The sequence below is a fragment of the Castor canadensis genome, chromosome 13, assembly GCF_047511655.1.
Source record: "Castor canadensis chromosome 13, mCasCan1.hap1v2, whole genome shotgun sequence".
Lineage (NCBI taxonomy): Eukaryota > Metazoa > Chordata > Mammalia > Rodentia > Castoridae > Castor > Castor canadensis.
In genome coordinates, this window is record NC_133398.1 from 39,167,171 (window position 1) to 39,187,666 (window position 20,496).

Genomic DNA, 20,496 nt, shown 5'->3' on the forward strand with positions numbered 1-20,496 from the left:
AGATGAACCTAAAAGAGATCTCTGTAGGGAATAGCCCCATGTAAGTCTGTTGTATAAATTTTGAAATAATTTTGATCCAGATACCAAATAGCCATTTTTTTTGAATTTGTCCAAATTTACCAGATTTTGCAATTAGAATGTAAATTGCTGCTATTAATATTCCTTTTTTTTTTTTTTTTTGGCAGTGTGTCTTCCAAACTTCGTCCATGTACTGTACTTCCTTTTGTTTTCTTTTTGGTGCTGGAAATTGAACTCAGGGCCTTGCAAATGCTAATTTGCTGCAACATTGAGTATTAAGTTATGTCTCCAGTACATACTGGTGGTACTGGGGTTTGAACTCAGGGCCTATATCTTGAGCCACTCTACTAGCCCTACTAGCCCTTTTTTTTTGTGACTTTTTTTTTTTTTTTTTTTTTTTGCCTAGGGCTGGCTTTGAACCGAGATTTTCCTTATCTCTGCATCCTGAGTAGCCAGGATTACAGGCCTGAACCACCAGCACCAGGCCCCTGTATTTTTTAAAGAAAGGAAGTCATTTTAGTTTTGAAATTTCTTGATACGGGCATTGAAGACCAAGTTTGTGAATTTCTGGTTAAGGGATGTAGTATCTGTGTTTACATTTTCAGGTAACTCATTTTCATACTGTCATACCGGACTTAGTGAACTCAAGAGTTGGAACTCAGTTAAGTATTTGGAATTGAGGCATAAAACAAGACTTGAATTAAGGAGCAGACAATGTTCTCCTTTTAAAAATTGTAAGGAATGTGGAGCTGGAGGTATAGCTCAGTGGTAGAGCTGTGGAGCATGCAGGAGGTACTGGATTCAGTCCCCAGCACTGGGGGTGGTTGGGAGGCGGAGAGGTAGGGATAGGGATGATGTATATGAGGGGGTCAAAATCTTTGAAAAGTTTGGTTGAATACTTTTAATGATTGTTTGTGGAAGAGAATTTCATTTGTTGTGATTTTATGTATTCCAATTTTTCTTTAGAAGTTTTGAACTCAGGGCTTCACATTTGCAAGGCAGGTGCTCTTACCACTTGAGCCACAGGATCAGCTTCATTTGGATTTAAATCTTTTGTTGTAGCTGTTTCTTGCTGGTGTTATTAACTTGTCTTTAAGGTGTCACATAGAAACTTTCTCATTTAAAGTACTGTTGTATATACATGATCACTGCCTATTACTTTTAGTATTTGCACACAAAATCTTTTACATGTCTTAGTCTTCTCATCAAATCAGTTACAGTATTATATCTATCAAAATTGCTTCTTGTTAGTTAATGTCTTTATCCCTTTGTAACTTCTGTGGTTCTGGGGTGTCAACTCAAGGATTCATGTTTCCTAGGCAGGTGCTCTACCACTTGAGGTATTCTGCCAGCCCTCCCTCTGTACCTTTTTTAATTCTACTCTTTCCTTCCTTTTTCCTTCTTTCCTTTGTTCTCTCTCTCCCTCCCCCCTTTTTTTTGTGGGATTGGGGTTCACACTCAGGGTTTCCCACTTGCTTGGTAGGAGCTCTACAGTTTGACCAAGCCTCTAGTCCTGCTCTGGTTATTTTGGAGGTGGGGGTCTCAGGAACTATTTGCCTGGGCTGCCCTCTAACTGAGATCCTTCTGATTTCACCCTCCCAGGTATATAGGATTACAAGGGGGAGCCACTGTCTCCCGGTTTATATATTTTTTTTTTTACAGTACTGGGGATTGAACCCATGGCCTAAATGAGTGCTAGGCAAGCATTCTATTTTTCCAGCTATACCTCCAGTCCTATACTTTCATTAAAAGTGGGACCCTACTTAACTGTTTAATTAAAAAATATAGCATACATTCTATAAAAGGTATATAAGGCATGAAAACACATATAGAACTTTAAAAAATAGTAAGTGAACAACCAAGAAGTGGAACATTACAGTACCCAGAAGTGCACTGTTAAGCCATCCTCCCAAAATACTTTTGTTTATGTATTATCACTGAAGTACATTACTGAAAGATAATTTTTTTTTTTTTTTTTGGTGGTACCGGGGTTTGAACTGAGGGCTTCTCCTTTGCTAGGCAGGCAGTCTACCACTTGAGCTACTCCATGAGCTCTTTTTTTTGTGTGGGGTTTTTTTTTTTTTTTTTTTTGTGGTTACTAGGGTTTGAACTTGGGGCCTACACCTTGAGCATTCCACCGGCCCTTTTTTGTGTTTTTTTTTTTTTTTTTTTGAGATAGGGTCTTGTGAACTATTTGCTTAGGCTGGCTTCAACCGTGACCCTCCTCATCTCTGTCTCCTAAGTAGCTAGGAATATAGGTGTGAGCCACTGGTGCCTGGCTTCTTTAAATTTATTTATTTTTTTTTTGCAGTACTGGGGCTTGAACTCGGCCTATACCTTGAGCCACTCCACCAGGCATTTTTGTGTTTGGGATTTTCAAGATAGGGTCTTGTGAACTATTTGCCTGGGCTGGCTTTGAACCTCGATCCTCCTGATCTTTGCCTCCTGAGTAGCTAGGATTGAGGGCTCAGGTTTTTTTTTTTTTTTTTTAAGATGGCTTTAAACTCAGTCCTTCTGCCTCAGACCTCTAAGTGCTGGAATTACAGAAGTTCACCACTACTTCCATCTTAAGTCATTTCTTAATTGTTTTCTGCATTATATATCATATATAATTGTCAGATCGTCTGCTGATACTTCAGATTATTTTTATCAATGTTAAGTAAATTGCTAATTTATTATAGGCTAAATGAATGTTTTTGGGTTCTTGGAGAGACTAAAAATATTCTATGTATCTTACTACTGTCTTGCAGATTCAGTTCTGTTTTCATTTATTTATTTATTTTTTTAAAGCAGTTACAAGGCGGGAAGCTCTAGTGCTTGGGCCACACTTCTAGCCTTAGATTCCAGGTTTTGAAACACTGTTGAAAGGTGCTTTTAGTGTGTGGGACTAAGGCCAGATTAGCCAAACTATTACGTTAATGAAACCCCTTTAGGTAGTATATTCTCTGTTATTCCTGAAACGGATTCATAGTTCAGTTTTATTAGAATTTGCTGTTATTTATTTGAGGTGTTCGGGATAGAACCCAGAATCTTTCTTGTGCAAGGTAGGGAAGGGCTCTACCACTGAGCTCTACCCAAGCCCTGCTATTTTAATTATCATATGAAAATTGTATCTTTTTTTTTTTTTGGCCTTGACTGATAGTATGTTTGTAGAACTTTGCAAAAGAGAAACAAAGTTACTCTTTTTAGAAATGCTGAAGATCATTCTGCCAGGGCATCTTGGCTTCAAACTCCCTATTTATCCTGTGTCAGCTTCCTGAGGGGCTGAGGCTATAGAGATGTACCCTGTACCCCGCCTGGTCAATTTTTTTTTTTAAATAGTATGCTATCTCAATTCCCACGCTGCCCCCCACCCCCACAAGATTTTGTTTTATTTTTGACTTTTTATTTATTTTTGCATTACTGGGGTTTGAACTTGCTAGGGCTTTATACTTGCTAGGTAGGTACTCTACCACTTGAGCCATACCTCAACCCCGTTTATTTATTTTGTTGGTACTGGGGATTGAATTCAGGATCTTGAGGAAAAAAAAAAATTAGCCACACCTGCATCCTAATTTTTTTTAAATGAAAAATTTTTTCTAATTTTAATCAGATGTAAACTTACAATCCATCTTGTGGGGGCATCTGAAATGTTTACTAATATAGGCAGCCAACATTGTTTTATTTGCATTTAATTTTTTCCCTATGTTATAAGCTTTTGCTTTTTTTTTTTTTTTTTGGTGGTACTGGGGTTTGAGTAATTGGCCTCTTGCCAGGCAGGTGCTTTTACTGCTTGAGCCACTCTACCAGCCAAGTTTTTGCTTCTTCAATTTCTTCTGGGATATCTTTTTTTTCTGTGCAACCTCCTGTTCTGGTTTAGAAGCACTTTGTTCCAGTTCAATAAGAATCATCCCAGTGTGGCATGGGGAGGTTGTGCATGGGTTAACCTGACTATGAGTTCTGTAAGTAACAGCAGTGCATCTTTGGTGTTTTTTTTCACTGGAATGTTCAGTGACCAGAGAATCTGGATCTAAACCCTTAAGTTCAGCATTATTCTGCATTTGTAAGCCTGTGCAGCAAAATTCACTCTCTTTGGGCCACCAGCCTGTGTCCAGTCCTACTGTTTTGCTTAGACACACCTGCCAACACCACCTTTGTACCTATGTAGTTCTGAAATGACACACATTGCTTTTTTTTGGTACTAGGGTTTGATGCTTCCTAGGCAGGTACTCTTATCACTTGAGCCACTCTACCTGCCCCACATTGCTTCTTTAAAGTGATATCTTTCAGATACTTGGTGACTTTTTAGATATGCATACCCTTGATGTTCTGGGAAGTTTCTTGTTCTTAAAGTGAACACAAAGGTTTAAACTTCTTGATGTGCATGATTTTGTGGGGCTTTCTGGGTCAGAGAGTAGTGAACCATTTTCACAGGTCACTTACAGGAAAAGGACAAGAGTTGGGGTTCCTGGGGGAATTCATGAGAACTCAACCTCTTGACCCCAATCCTATTTTTGACTTTTTTTTCTTTCTTCATATGGGGTCTTAGTATGTTGCCTAGGCTGGCCTGGAATTTGCTTTGTACCCCAGACTGGTCTTCTTTTCTCTCTTTCTCTTTTTTATTTTTTAAATAGTTTTTACATTTACTCACATTGTTGGGTCACCTCCTCATAGACTGGTCTTGAACTTAACTTCCCAGGTGCTGGGATTATAGATATGTGCCACCATGCTCTAATACACTTTTATAAAAATAAATTACTTGGTAAAGTTTTTCTTTGAATTGTTGGAGAGCAGACGATCTCTTAAAAATTCTTAAGTTTTGAAACTTGAGCTTATGAGTAACTTTATGATTGGAAGTATTAAGTTAATGGCGGAAAAATACCCCTTTGTACTGTAGAACAATCTAGGTGTTAAAGGAATGAGAAACCTTTTTAATTCAAATAGCTCTTATACACACACACAGACAAAAGCCTTTCACTATTTTATCACCATAGGAGAGTGTTCACTTCAAAGACAGATCTCTGCTATAATGGGATGTAGCTAGCACAATGAAATGTACCTAAACAAAGGTAGGTATTCTGATACTCTGGTCAGCTATGGAACAAAGAAATGACACAGGATTTATTTTGGTGATTGCTAGATTGTGATGATAGTTGCACAGTTTAGTAAACAAATGAAATTTTATTTAATTATACTTTTTTCTTTTTGCAGTATTGGGGTTTGAACTCGGCCTACACTTGGAGCTTCTCCACCAATCCCTTTTTTGTGAAGGATTTTTTCGAGATAGGGTCTTGAGAACTATTTGCCCAGGCTGGCTTTGAACCTCAATCCTCCTAATTTCTGCCTCCTCTGAGTAGCTAGGATTAACAGGTGTAAGCCACTGGCACCCGGCAAAATGATTTTTTTTTTTTTTTTTGCCGGCCTTGGGTTTGAACTCTGGGCCTCATACTTGCTAGGCAGGCACTCCCCCACTTGAGCCACTCCACCAGCCCTTGTACTTGTTTTTTGTTTTGTTTGGACTGGGATTTGAACTCACGGCTTCAGGCACTCTACTGCTTGAGCCCTGCCTTCAGTCCATTTTGTTCTGGCTATTTTTGGAGATAGGGTTTTGCAAACTGTTTGCCTGGGCTGGTCTGGAACAGTGATTCTCCTTAATTCATTCTCCCAAGTAGCCAGTATTAAGCCACTAGTGGTGGCTTAATTGTACTCTTTTTTTTTTTTGGTGGTACTGGAGCTTGAACTTGGGGCTTCACACTTGCTAGGCAGGCACTCTACCACTTGAGCTATTCTACCAGCCCCTTAATTGTACTGAAGTGTGAATTTTTGTGATATTTAAACCATACTCTAATAAAATTGTTCATAGATTTTAGAATAAATGGACTTAATGTTTTGGAACAGATTGTACAGGAGAAGTAGCCAGTGCACATTAGTTCTGTAATCACTGCCATTTCAGTACATTATCTTGTTTGTTGCTCCCCACAGGCTTGGGAAACAGTGAAGTATTAGGCCAAGGTTACCTAATCTCAAAATTTGTAGATTCTAGGTCTATCTGACTTCTAAACCTGTGCTGTTAATAATATTACTTTACTCCTTTGCTATCTGAAATACAGCTGTCTGGGAACACAGCCAGGTGCTAGCTGATAAACAATGTAAGCAATAGAAAGGAACATGAACACCTTTGTAGTGTAAAAGACTGGAGTTTGGTACTAGTGTGGAACAGTGATAGCATACAGAGGGGGCACCTTTGATCAACCCCTATGTGGGAGTTCTACTAGACTGGTTTCACTTTTATCTATTGTGTATGTTGTTTTTTGTCAGAGATGATTATACTTGAATTCTGTGGTTTAAAAACAAAAAAAACTTCCTTTAGTTTTTCTTCTGATTTTTTTGTTTCTGATTTTTTCATGTTGGTGAACTGATCTCTAAATCTTCTGCCAATTTAGATATATTCTATGAGGAGATCAGACATGCAACACTGAGAAATGTTTTGTTTTCTCACACTGAGAAAAGAGACTGAGAAGGCTATAAAATTATACTCAGGAACCAAGCTGCTATGTTTTAGAGCTGCATAGTAATACACCTTTTCTTTTTGTGATACTGGGGATCAACCTCAGTGCTTTGCACATGCTAGGCAAGTATTCTACCACTGAGATACATCCCCAGCCATTAGTGTATTGTTAAGTGATCCACAAATGCTCATCTGTTTGTTTATTTTTTGTGTTTGGGCTTGAGCCCAAAACCCCAAGGCATGCCATTAAATTACATACCCTAAGCCTAAATGCCCCAGTTATTATTGACATAGCAATTGGTATTCACATTGAGGAATGAGAGAATGACTGGGTGCCAGTAGCTCATGCCTATAATCCTAGCTACTTGGAAGGCAGAGAGCAGAAGGCTCTTGATTTGAAACCAGCCTGGGTAAGTAGTTCCTGAGACCCTGTCTTCAAAATAGCCAACAAAAAAAGGTCTGGCAGAGTGGCTCAAGTGGTAGAACGCCTTCCTAGCAAGCATGAGGTCCTGAGTTCCAATGCCAGTACCACTCTCCCCCCCACCCCCTCCCCAAAAAAAGAGTGGAGGTTATGTTCAATATGCTATTGAGAAAATACGCCTGAGTAAGGTGGAAGCAAAAAAGCAGGTACAGTTTGGCAGAAGGGCAAGGCCAGACTGACCAAAGTGTGAGGAATATAAAGGAACAAAGAATTTGTAGTTGATTTTGTTGTTAGGTCTTGTTAGTGTTACTAGAAGAGTAAACAGTGCACTTGGGCATCAGTTTTATAATTGAGAGGTCATGAGGACATGAGGTTTGAGTGCAGTAGAGAGGAGACACTGTAGTTGATGATAACCTTTTAACATCTTTGTTACATATATGACGATTGACATTTAATCAGGCATTGTGGTCCACTCCTATAATCCCTTGAGCTAAGGCAAGAGAATTGCTTGAACCCAGGAGTTTAGGACAGCTTGGGCAACAAAACAAAAAGAGCCCATATTGTACAGGGGTTGGGGGTGTAGCTCAGTAGTAGAACGTTTGCTTAGCACATGGTTAGCATGCACAAGGTTGAATCCTTGGCACCAAAATCAAACAAAAAAATCTAGTATGATTTTGAGAGCTGCCTATTAAGAAGACTAAGAGCAGGCACTAGGAATACAAATTACGATTACTAGTTCAGATACTTTGTACTAAGTTTACGGCTGAGAGAATGTAAAGGAAAGCATATGTAAGGCCTTAAATTCTTTATGGCTACATGGGTTTGGGAAGAAATTGTGGCATTGAAAGAATGGATTAAAAGGTTTTGAAATCTAGCATACTTTATTGGTCAATTGGAAAATCTGGAAGTATTCAAATGCAAAGGTTTTGGATGAGTTCCAGAAGGGCTTTATGTATTAATGTATTCACCCCCTACTGGCGCTTGATCTCAGGGCCTCATGCTTGCTAGGCAGACAACCTACCACTTGAGCCACTTTTTGTGTATGATGGATTTTATTTATTTATTTATTTATTTTTGTTGGACTGGGGTTTGAACTCTAGGCTTCAGCATTTGCAGAGTAGGTGCTCTACCACTTGAGTCTCATCCCCAGCCCATTTTACTCTGGTTATTTGGAGATGGGGGGTCTCATGAACTATTTATAGTCCAGGTTGGCCCTGGAACTTTGATCTGATCTCAGCTTCCCAAGTAGATAAGATTACAGGTGTGAGTCACCAGTGCCCAGTGTATACTGAACTTTTGTAAATCAATTGTGAAATATCTGTGATTTTGCAAGTGATAAATGTTTAAATGATTCATGCAGAGATGTGAAAAATGAGAATAATTTAAAATATTTTAGGTCATCTGATCTTCAGTAAGAATTAAATACAGCCAGGTGCTGGTGGCTCACATCTGTAAACCTGGCTACTCTGGAGGCAGAGATCAGGAGGATTGCAATTTGAGGCCAACCAGTGCAAAAAAAAAAAAAAAAAAAAAAAAAAAAAAGCAAGACCCTATCTCAAAAATAGCAAACACCAAAGGGCTGAAGGAGTGGCTCAAGTGATAAGAGCATTTGCCTGGCAAGTGTGAGGCCCAGAGTTCAATCTTCAGGGAATTAAAAAAAAAAAAAAAACCAAAACACACACACACACACACATATATATATATATATATTTTTTTTTTTGGTAGAACTAGGGTTCAAACCTAGACCCTTACATATGCTAGGGAAATGTTCTACCTTTGACCTATATCCCTAGTCTAGAATTGAACATTTGTAAAATTTTGTCTCATGAACATATAATTATGATTTAACTACTTTTAGCAGTAATATCCAATTTACTGTATGAAAATGGTTAGCAAATCCACATTATCTAAATTCTAAAATAATAAATTAATGTGAGATGGCTTGGTGTGCTAGTGCACACCTATAATTCCAGCACTTTGGGAGGTTGATCCAGTAGGATCACAAGTTTGAGGTAAGCTGAGGGTACATAATTAGACCCTGCAACAACAAAACAAAACAAAAATAATGAGATAATGCCTTGGAATCTTAAAGTTATTATGATTTGAACTAGGCTGCTATATGTAGAATATTCCAGGGAATTCTTTGTGTGTTGGGGATTGTACCAAGGGCCTTGCACTTGGTAAGCGTGCTTTCTGTTATAGACCTATACTCCCAGACTCACTGTGAAGTTCTTTTCTATCCTTGGAGGTTGGCAATTTTCCTACATTTAGTATTGTGACTATTCTGTGCTGGAGAATAAGAGGCAAGAGTTCAATGTTTTGGCTTATATTATCAAGAGTCAAAGATTATTCTTTCTCTGTTTTTTTGGCCTGACAAATGGACAATATTACTATTGAACAGAGCTAAAACTTCCTCATCTGCAAAACATACTGATTTTTTTTATCAGTTACCGCTGGTTTTTTTTGAGACAGGATCTGTAGCTCAGTCTGTAGCTCAGGCTGATTTAGAACTCTTTCATTAGCCCATGCCTTTTTTTTGCGGGGGGGGGGGGTTGGGGTGGGGTCAGTGCTGATTTTTGAACTCAGGACCTTGAGCTTGCTGGGAAGGTGCTGTAAACTTTGAGCCATACCTTAGCCCCTGGAACTCTCTATTACAGGCATGCTCTACTGTGTCCTGCCCCTTTAAAGATTCTTGATCTTTGTGACTGGTTGTGGTCAACATTACTGGTCTATGTGGGAGTTTTCTTTCATTGAAGTTGTATCCCTAAGAAAATTGGGGTAGATTAGAGAGAGAGACCTATATGGTTGGTTGCTGTCCTTTCCCTTCTCACTGGGTTTTTTGGAATTGGAAATAAGCCAATGGAAGAAGTTGGCTGTAAAGACCTTGGGACAGAGCAACTAGTAAGAAGTTAATCTTGATCTGATGGATGCAGAGCTGAGGGGTGGAGACAAAGTGAGTGTTAGTGTATGAAGACAGAAAAGCATGCCCTAAGTCTTTAGCACAGACTAAGGCTGTCGTTGGCATTAAATCTCTCCTGTTTGAATGACTCTCTGAGATCTTGCTATGATCGCTTGCTGGCTGAACAAGATTGGGGAAGAGCTGCTGTTTACCTAGGATTAGGGGTAGAATTTGTGATGGGAATGTTTAGTCGACAATTCATTAACACTTATTTTTAAGACCAAGTCTAGCTGTGTAGCCCAGATTGGCCTTGATTCTTGATTCTCCTGCTTTAGCCTAAGCACTTTTTAATGCCCAGGTAATTGGTTCTTTCTTTTATCTTCTTTTTTCTTTAGAGAGCCTAATATAATGCATGTTTGTTTCAGTAGGTGCTTGCAGGTGGTAAGGTTGTTCCTTAATCACTCAAGCTACCTTGGAAATCATTCTGCAAAGTGGTGAAAATCAAGGAATGTTTGAAGGCTTGCTGTGTGTAAGGATAGGTTAAAATTTCCCTTAAAAAAAAAAAAAAAAGGGCAAGCTGGGTGCCAGTAGCTCATGCCTATAATCCTAATTACTCAGGAGCCAGAGATCAGGGGGCTCGAGGTTGGAAGCCAGCCTGGGCAAATAGTTCGTGAGACCCTATCTTGAAAAAAAACATAAAAAAGGAGTGGTGGAGTGGCTCAAGGCGTAGGCCCTGAATTCATACCCCAGTACTGCAAGGCAGTGAATCAGTGATTAAAAACAGTAAAGATGTTTAAAAATAATGACAGGAAAACAGTTTGAAGGATTGCATTGTCCTTGTATTCAGAATTTTGTTTTTGGGAAGTAACCCTGTTATACTGCCCAGAAGTTAGGCAGGATAAGAAAGTAAGGTGATGGGGTGAATTTACATTAGGAAAGCAATTTCCTAAGTATTTCTCCAATTACCTGTTACATGGTTACAAGTTTTCTGATGTAGAATCAGAAAAATTAAATTGTGTTTATAGTACTTATATGCCAAGGAAGTGAAGTATGTACTGCATTTTAGAAGGCACTTGTATCAAAACAGGATTGGAACCAAAAAATACTGTGGTGCGGGGTGAGGGTGAGGGTGGGGGCCCTGCCCAACTATTGGCATTGTGCATCTTAGGCAAGTTCTTTTATCATTGAACTGTATCCCCAGCCCCTACATAATAGTTCATTAATGTTCAGTGACAAAAGCATGATATTGCCATTTCTGGTGAATCATAATGATACAGAAAAGAACATTTGAAAGATATCACTAAACTATATGTTTTTGAGATGGTGACTTGCTGTGTTGTCTAGGCTGGCCTAGAATTTGATATCTTCTGCTTTAAACTCCCAATTGCTGGGATTATAGATATGTGCTGCCATGCTTGACTTGGAGTAGCAATCTTTTAGTGAAGATATGATCTTGGTGTTATTTGAGAGGTGCTTGTTTGAATGTAATCTGAAGTACAGTATTTTTTTTCTGTGGGTGGTGATGGGGATTAAACCTAGGGCTTCGAACACATAGGCAAGCTCTCTGTCACTGAACTACCTTCCCAACCTTAAAGTACAGTATTTTTTAACATGATAGATCTTATTGAAATGTGATATATAATACAGGCTTTCTTTTTTTTTTTTCTTTTTCTTTTGGAGGTGCTGGGGTTTGGACTCAGGGCCTCATGCTTGCTAGGCAGACACTCTTTATCACTTGAGCCAATCCACCAACCATCAGGGCCTCTGTTGTTACTACTTGAGGCATGTCCCCAGGCCCTACTTTTTTTTTTTTTTTTTTTTTTTCATCAGAGAAGATTGTTAGAATTAGGGGAAGAGACTGGGAAGAGACTGGGTGTGATGGCCCATGTCATCCTTGCTGCTTGGGAGGAAGAGCAGGAGGATCTTGACTTTGAAGCCAGCATTGGCAAAAATTAGACCCTATCTCAAAAACAAAATAATACTACTAATAAAAAAAGACTGATAGCATGGCTCAAGTGGTATAGCACTTGCCTGTCAAGCTTGTGGCCCTGGGTGTTTGAAATTCCTAGTACTACAAAAAGAGGAAGTAGGAGTAAAGAATGTTTGTAAATAGTAAAGGATTTTTGTTTTGTTTTTGTGATACTGAGGATTGAACTCAGGGACTTGTACATGCTAGGCAGGTACTTTACCACTAGAGCCATGACCCTATCCAGTAGGGGAATTGTTAAGGTATTAGAGGACAAAGAACCCTAGGTTGCTGCTGGGTGAAAGACAGGTTTAAAGATGGGGTATAGCTCAGTGACAGAATACTTGCCTAGGATGCATCAAGCCCTGGGTCCAGTATCTAGCACCACAAAAAGAATAAAACAATTTAAAAAAAGATTTTTAGAGCTGAGAAAGCAGAATAAGAATGTATGGAAGCAGCCATAGACAAATACTTTATTCTTCCTAAATTTAGGTAACCTGAAAGAGAAATGTGACTGTACCAAATAAAATTTGATGTCCTGGCTGGGTGCCAGGCTCAGGCCTGTAATCCTTGCTACTCAGGAGGCAGAGATCAGGAGGATCATGGTTCTAAACCAGCCCTGGGCAAACAGTTCTCTACCCTCTATGTTGAAAAACCTATCACAAAAAATGGCTGATGGAGTGGTTCAAAGTGTCGACCCTGAGTTCAAACCCCAGTACCGCAAAAAAAAAAAAAAAAAAAAAAAGATGTCACTGGTACTTACCTTTTCCATGGGCAGGTTATGTGCACAAGACAGCTGATAATAACATTGTCCTTCTGTCTGCCAAGTGGGTGTAGAGAAGTTCATCCTTGTCCACCAGCTGCTAGAGGCCTGACCCTGCCTTTTGCAGTGTCAGCGTGGTCAGCTCTTGGCCAGTTGAGTTGCGTGGAATTAGGTCTCATAATTGTGTACTTCAGCACTTTAGTTGCCTTATTTTCTCCTGGATTGGCCATGTTCAGTTCCTCTTGCTGCTTGCTCTGGGCTTCCTAAATCAGTTGAAATTCTTAATCTTTTAAATGAATTCCTCTGCAGAGAGGAATACTCACATACATATGTATGTATGTGAGTATTTATTTTAGTAGTAAAAGCAAGAAAAAAGAGATTGGAAATTAATAATTAAAAAGAACTGGTCAGAAATTATATAGGACTCAAAGGGAGTACCTATTGGTATCTGGAAGGCTTGTGGATCTTAGTGGGAGCTGGTTCAATCCAGATTTTTCTCATTAATCAGCAATTATACCAGTGTGTCAATAGTAGGCTGCCTCCTTGTAGAAGAAGCAGCCAAGTTGAAGACTAATGTATACAGTAAATGAACACTTTACAACATTGCATAGTGATTAAGGGCACTGACTATGGAGCCAGATAGCCTTGGTTTGAATCTTTATCTTCCTCAGTTAGCTGTGACTCTGAATAACATAAATTTTTTATTTGTAACAATGGAAGTAATAGTTTGCTGCTGGTCACTCACACCTATAATCCTAGCTTCTCAGGAGGCAGAGATCATGAGTATTGAGATTTGAAGACGGCCCCAGGCAAATAGTTCTCCCAAGACCCGACACAAAATAGGGATGGCAGAATGACTCAAGTGGTACAGTGCCTGCCTGGCAAGTATGTGGCCCCTGAGTTCAAACTCCATCGCTGCAAAAAAAAAAAAAAAAGTAATGTCTACTTGAAGTGTTAGAAAGGTTAATGACTTAATACTTTCTATTTAAAGCCCTTAAAATTGTGTCTGGCACATGATAAACAGTCTGTGTTTGCTGCTATTATTATTGCCTGCTGGTTTTAGATTTTTGGGAATGAATACACTTCTGGGCCCATTTCTACCAGTCTAAGAGAGTCCCGTAACACTGGCCTCATGACCATCTTTGTGGGCATTTTTTTTTTTTTGGTATTGAGATTTGAACTCAGTGCCTACATCTGAGCCCTATTTTTGTGCTGGGTTTTTTCGAGGTAGGGTCTCACGAACTATTTGCCAGGTCTGATCTCTGCCTCTTGAGTAGGTAGAATGACAGGCATTAGCCACTGGCACCCGGCCTTTATGGGCATTCTTGGTGGAGACTTGCTGCTTGAACATAAATTGTATTTCCTATTTTTAGTGGTTGAGTTCTTAGTCTGTTAAATAACTCATGTCTGGTTTAATTATATTCTGTTTGATAAAAAGGCATTCATTTTGCCATTCCCAAAATAAATAAATTTTGTTTTTGATGTAATAGCTGAGATACATTGCATGTGGGTAAGCATTTATCCTGACATTTTGATACACTACCTTGAATAAATGTAGTGTATACTTTCAATTGGGGATTTAGTGGGCTGTTCAAATTTTTATTTTATTTTTATCTTTAATTTTTATTTTTTTTATGGTACTGGAGTTTGAACTCAGAGCCTCATGCTTGCAAGGCAGTTGCTCTGCCACGTTAGCCATGCCATAGGCCCCAAAATCTTATTTAGTGGCTATTGAAATCTTCCTGTTCTCAGCATGTTACCAATAAGTGTTCTGTAACTTTTCAAAACGATCAAATGTGTTTGTCCTTGTTTTTAGGGTATGGTTTTAGGTTAAAACAACAACAACAACAAAAAAAACAAGTATTTTTTGCATGGCTTAAAGTTAGTGTCCTTGTGATGTTTATGATATTTTCTTATATGAACTTTACTAGAACTATAGGTAGTTGATAACCATTTTCTGTTCATTTTAAACTGAGATCTCTTTAAAATTTTATTTTAAAGTTTATGAACTTTTTTTTTTTTGAACTGACAGCTCTTGAAAACATAATTGTTTGAGGTATTGATCTTCAGAGGAGTCCTGAAAAAAATAGCAGTGAAAACTTTTAACTTTCTAAAAGTGTCCCTCCTATAGAAAGTCTTTGTAGCGTAATCAAGTTTGTTTATTCTGCTTGTTTGCTTTTCTTATTACAGATAATTTAGACCATATTTATGCCTTAAATAATACTAAATTTGTGTGATGTTTTGCTAATTCTCCCCCTTACCCCCAGAATCTTGTTATTCCAGACTGGCCTTCCTCAGCCTTCCAAATACTTAGATTAAAGATGTGCAACCACCATAACTGGCTGGTTTTTTGGGTTTTTTTTTTTTTTTTGGTATTTGGGTTTGAACTCAGGAAATTTTGTTTTTAAAGAAGTTAAAAATATAGCAGTGGGTCTTACCTATATTAAAATAGGTCACATTTTCACTTTGAATAAAATGAAATAAATATGGGTTTTAAAATTTGGTTGGATAGATTGGAGTAACCTTGTATGTCCTGCAACTCAAGAACCTGAGATGCATGTATGAGTTTTGTTGGATTATTTTTAGACACTTGCTCTTGTCTGTTTCTATTCTAAGAATTTTCTTGGAGCCTATTCCAGAGCAGTAGAGCTCTTGGATAGAGTGTGATAGAAGGGATAGAACACAAGTGTAAGATGAATTTCTATGATCTGGCAACGGGGTGCTTGTTGTAGAAACAGTTCTATTTATTACGTACTGCTCTGTTTCCAGAAGAGAGGACAGAGAATTTCCCCATGTACCATTTAGTATATTAGTTGAAGATGTTGATTCTTTAATGTGCTTTTCATTTGATTTATGAACTGACTGCATTCAGATTTTTTTTTTTTTTTTGGCACTGGAGTTTGAACTCATGGCCTCATGCATGCGAGGCAGGCCCACTTACTGTTTTGAGCCAGTCTACCAGCCCAACCTTCAGAAGTTTTATATAAAATTAAAATAAGAAAAATTTGTTGAATCAAATACCATTAGCTGAGCTTGTCTTTGCAGAGAATTTTAGTCACATTTTCTATTCTTGTTCTGCAGTCTCAGTTCTACCTCTGGACTTTGGTTTTTTTTTTTTTTTTAAACATGGGGTCTTTCCATGTTCCCAGGCTGTCTTTGAACTCCTGATCTCAAACAATACTACTGTCTCATCCCCCTGAGTACCCAGGACTGTAGGTGCACACCACTGTGACCAGTTCTGAAAATTTTTTGCTGGACATCTTGATCATTAAGACATTTTTTTAAGACATTCTTTATGAACAACATGTTAGCTGTTCTATAGACGTTTCATTGTTAGTGTGGAGGGCCATAATTCATAGAAAACAAACTAGTTTGAGTATGTTGATGTAAGTATCCTTGAGGACATGTTCTAGTGCCATTGTTATTATTTTAATTTTTTGTTTTTGTTTTTGCTTTAGTTATTTTTCATATAGGGTCTTGTGTTTTGGGCTCAGGTCACTATCCCCCTACCTTCCTCTCAGGTAGCTGAGATCACGGGATTGAGCAACCTTGTCTGGCTTATTTGTTGAAATGAGATCTTGCCTCGCCAGCTTGCCTTTCCCCACTTTCTCGAAACTTGATATTCCTTATCTCTGCTTACTGAGTAGCTGGAGTTATAAGTGTAAGCCACTGCTTCTGGACCTTGACTTTTTTTTTCTCTTTTTTGTAGTACTGGGGTTTGAACTCAGGGCCTACACCAGGAGCCACTCCACCAGTCCTTTTTTGTGTTTGGTGTTTTTGAGATAGGGTCTCATGGACTATTTGCCCAGGCTGGCTTTGAATTGCGATCCTCTTGATTTCTGCCTCCTGAGTTGCTAGGATTTCAGGTGCGAGCCATTGGCGCCCCGCTTATTTGTTTCTTTGGTGGCACTGGGGTTTGAACTCAGGGCCCTCAGGGTTGCTAGGCTGGAGTTCTTCACTGCTGGAGTCATTCCACCAGCTGGCAGACAGGGGAAGTTTTTTTTCCAAGGGATGTATCTACTATTTTTTTTTTTTTTTTGGCAGAACTGAGATTTGAATGTAGGGCCTCAAACTTACGGCCTCATGCTTGCTAGGCAGGCACTTTTACTGCTTGAGCCACGGGTCAGCCCTGTGTCTGCTAATTTTTAAGTTGAAGGCCTTTCCTAGTAATGATAATTTGTGAATATGTAACAGAGCACTAAGCCTTAATTAAAAGAAGAAAAATATTATTTTCAAACAACACTTAAGCATAAAGTAAGCAATGTACTTATTCTTTGCAAATCAATTATCCTGCTTTAATCATGAAACTGGGACCTTTATAGCTTAATTACAAATTCATTATGGACTGCTGTATGCTAATTATGGTAGAATAGTGATTCATTTAACATTTTGTTAATCATAACAAAGTTTATGATTTTCTTCATCGATAAGTGAAGGTTCAGGTATACTGCACCAAAATATGTTTAGTAGTAATAAGGTATAGAAATTAAGCCTTTTTTGTAAATAAAAATATTCAATTGTAGCACCCATTCAGCTAGTGTAAGTATATGCTAAGCTCTGTAGAAGCAGAATTTTATCACCAGATGGCACTCCTGTAAGGAAAATTTCCCACTTTGTTATACTTAGTGTACTTAGAGTATTTTTACAAAGCATTGAGGGATAAAAGTTTAAAAAAATGGGGGAAAAAATCAATTCAATGAGCAGAACTGTTTGGCATCTGTAAGCAAACTAATTTGCTTATTTGTTTAAAGGTTTATCCTAGGAGCACCACTACAGGTTTTGATTGGATGCTTAATTTTAAATTCTTAATATAGATTTATAGAAAAAAAAGCCAGGCATGGTGGAACACGGCGCTCAGAGGGTAAGGCAGGAGTATTGTGAGTTCAAGGCTAGTACAAGAACCTGCCTCAAAAATAAAAACCAGAACAACAACAACAAAAAAAGATTCACTTACCAGGTAGTAATGCCGAAAGTGACTTTAGAAATAAGTGGATTCCTTCACTTGAGAAATACAAATATGAGCTGGGCGCTGGTGTTTCATGCCTTTAATCCTAGCTACCCAGGAGGCAGAGATCAAGAAGATCCTGGTTTAAAACCAGACTTGGCAAATAGCTTGAGAGACCCTATTTTGAAAATACCCATCACAAAAAGGTCTGGTGGAGTGGCTCAAGGTGAAGGCCCTGAGTTCAAGCCCCAGTACTGAAAAATACAGATATGCTTTACAGTTTTATAATGGTTAATGATTAAAAAAAAAAAGAAGGATTTGTTCATTTGCATTTATTCCTGAGAACTCTAAACTCTAACTGAAAGCTGTAAATATAATATTATAACAAAATAGTTAAGCATATTTCATGTACCACAATTGAAATAATAAACTCCAGTTATCATTAACTGAGAGACAGTTGCACATATAATAAAAGGTTTTAAAATAGCTTTTTGGGCTTGAGTTATTGCAGTTAATTGGCTATTTGTTGTTGTTAAAGGCAGTGTAATAGTATGCCTGTGGACTTTAGGCTTACAAGAACCCCCTTAACAGAGGGCCTATTGAAAATAAGTAAATAATAAAACAACTAATAAAAAAAATCTTGTCATTTTCTAGCTAAAATAAATTTCAGGGATATAATTTACTTTGTGGTACCCAACGTAGTATAATGAATCATGGTTAGTCCTCTTTAGTTTCGTTTATGATAAGTAGATCTGAGAGATACTTAGAGATGCTTGGTATAATGTCATCTAATCTGAAATGTATTAGATTTGCAAATAGAGGAGTTTTGTTGTACATCATGTGAATATTTTGAGGTTTATATAAGTGATCTACAAAATAGAATTCCAGGTGATTCTGGTTTGAAATCATAGTTCTTACCTATGATTTTTGCTTTCTTAGGTTAGTTGGGGTTTCATAAGAGTTGTCACCTTCTATGTGTTGTTTCAACAGGTTTACTCATTTATGTATTTATTTTTGGCAGGACTATTGTTCGAACTTGAGGCTTCATGCTTACTAGGCAGGCTGGTGCTCTACCAGTTGAACCATTATGCCATCCTTTTTTTTGTGATGGGTTTTTTTGAGATAGGGTCTCAAGAACCATTTATCTGGGGCTGACTTTGAACTGCAGTCGTCCTGATCTTTGCCTCCTGAGTAGATAGGATTATAAATGTGAGCCACTGTCCTTAGCTCACCAGGCTTATTAAATGTCTCTTGTATGGGCAACTACTGATGGAAGGAAACAAAACAAAATGAATTTCTAGTCTTATATAATTAAATTTAGGAAGGAAAGTCAAAGAGGAAATAATAGGTCAGCTAAAATACAAGTTGAGGCTGGAGGCATGGTTCAAGCGGTAGAGTACCTGCCTTGCAAGTGCGAAACCCTGAGTTCAAGCGCCAGACCTGCCAAGAGAAAAAAAAAAAAAGTTGAATATAAGTACTGAAGAATTCAAAGGAAAGTAATATATAATAACATTAAGGTGCTGATGTGCCTATAGTCCCGTCGACTTGGGAGATTGAGCAAGATGATTGAGCCCAGTAGTTCCAGGCCTGCCTGGGCAACATAGTTGAGATCCATTTCAAAAGAACAAGAAGTAAAAAAAAAAAGTACTAGGAAAATAATCCTAGAAACCTATAGTCTGTTGTTTTGGAATTTTCGTTGTTAGTTTTTTTTTGTTTGTTTTTTGAAACAAGGTCTTATTATGTAGGTCAGGCTGGCCTTGAATGCTCATTCCTCGTCTCACAGTTCAGATATGTCTCTACACCTGACAATGTTTTGGAATATTTTAAATGGACTTGGATAGAAACTTGAGGGTTTGTCTCTAACCTATTTGAATTTTTCACCTTTATTATGTCATTACACCAAAAATTAAAAATGATCTGAATTTTGTATTTTAAAAATTAAATGCATTAAAAAAAAATAAAATTTTTTTTTTCAGTGTTGGCAATTGGACCCAAGGCCTTATGTATGCTAGGCAAGCTCTCTCTCACTGAGCTACTGTGTTGTGTCCCAGACCTAAACATTCTATTTTAACTTTGTATTTTTGAGTATTTTAGCAGGACACTTTTTTTTTTAATTTAGTTTTTACATTTTTGAGACAAGGCCTTGTTTTATAGCCCAGTTGGCCTGAACTTGAGATCTTCCTGCCTCAGTCTCCTGAGTGTTGGAATTATAGCTGTGTGCCACCAAACCAGGCTTAACTATAGACTTTTAGATTACATTAGTAAAATTAGTTTTAGAGGTACCTGCAGCTGGTATAGTGTATACTTAGCATACATGAGGCCCTGGATTTCATTCCCAACATCCCCGCCTTCTCCTAAAAAGCAAGCAAGCAAGAAAAAAGTGCTAATACTAACCTAAAGGACTATTTCTTGAAAGTTTATGTTCCAGAGAACTCTTAGGTTTTATTTTAAGTGTCTTCTTTTCCCTGAATTATATGTTTGTTTGTTTGTTTTTTTTAAACATGATTTGGAAGTTTTTCTTACTATGCCTACTTTCTTGCAGATTTTCTATTTTGTACATTATTTTGTATATACGGTGTATGATGACGTCGGTGAGCAATGATCGTTGCCGAGGTGCTCGGGAAAAAACACAGATTTCAGCAACACAGGCAACACAACCACAGAAACAGGTGGTACAGGTAAGTGTTTGTGGAACTTTATCTTGTTTAGAATTAAGGAAATTAAAGGGAGAACACATGGTTTAATGTTTCTCCTTTGTAGGAAACCTCAAGATTTTGAACCTTGTGTGTTTAAAAAGTATATTGCAAATAATAGGACAGAGGTTAATATTGTTGATTCAGCAAGTACAGTTGACTGTTGTTCATGAGAACTATTTATTTAATCCTGAATTTAAGCTGTCTTCTCCCCTTATATCCCCTCTCCCTTTTTTTTCAGTGCTCTCTTTTTTTTTTTTTTTTTCAGTGTTGGGGATTGAACCTAGGGTCTCTGATTTGCTAG

General features: G+C 38.0%; 1 protein-coding gene across 7 annotated transcripts in view; it reads left to right on the forward strand.

Moving 5' to 3' along the window:
- The window catches only part of Ubap2 (ubiquitin associated protein 2), a 99,557-nt gene that overhangs the window by 2,978 nt on the left and 76,083 nt on the right, over window positions 1–20,496 (forward strand). For all 7 annotated transcript variants that reach the window (XM_020163842.2, XM_020163846.2, XM_020163843.2 and 4 more), the window contains exon 2: window positions 20,042–20,177. In XM_020163842.2, the coding sequence (XP_020019431.2) occupies window positions 20,098–20,177 (80 nt within the window). In that variant the 5' untranslated portion in view covers window positions 20,042–20,097. The remainder of the gene's footprint in view (window positions 1–20,041; window positions 20,178–20,496) is intronic.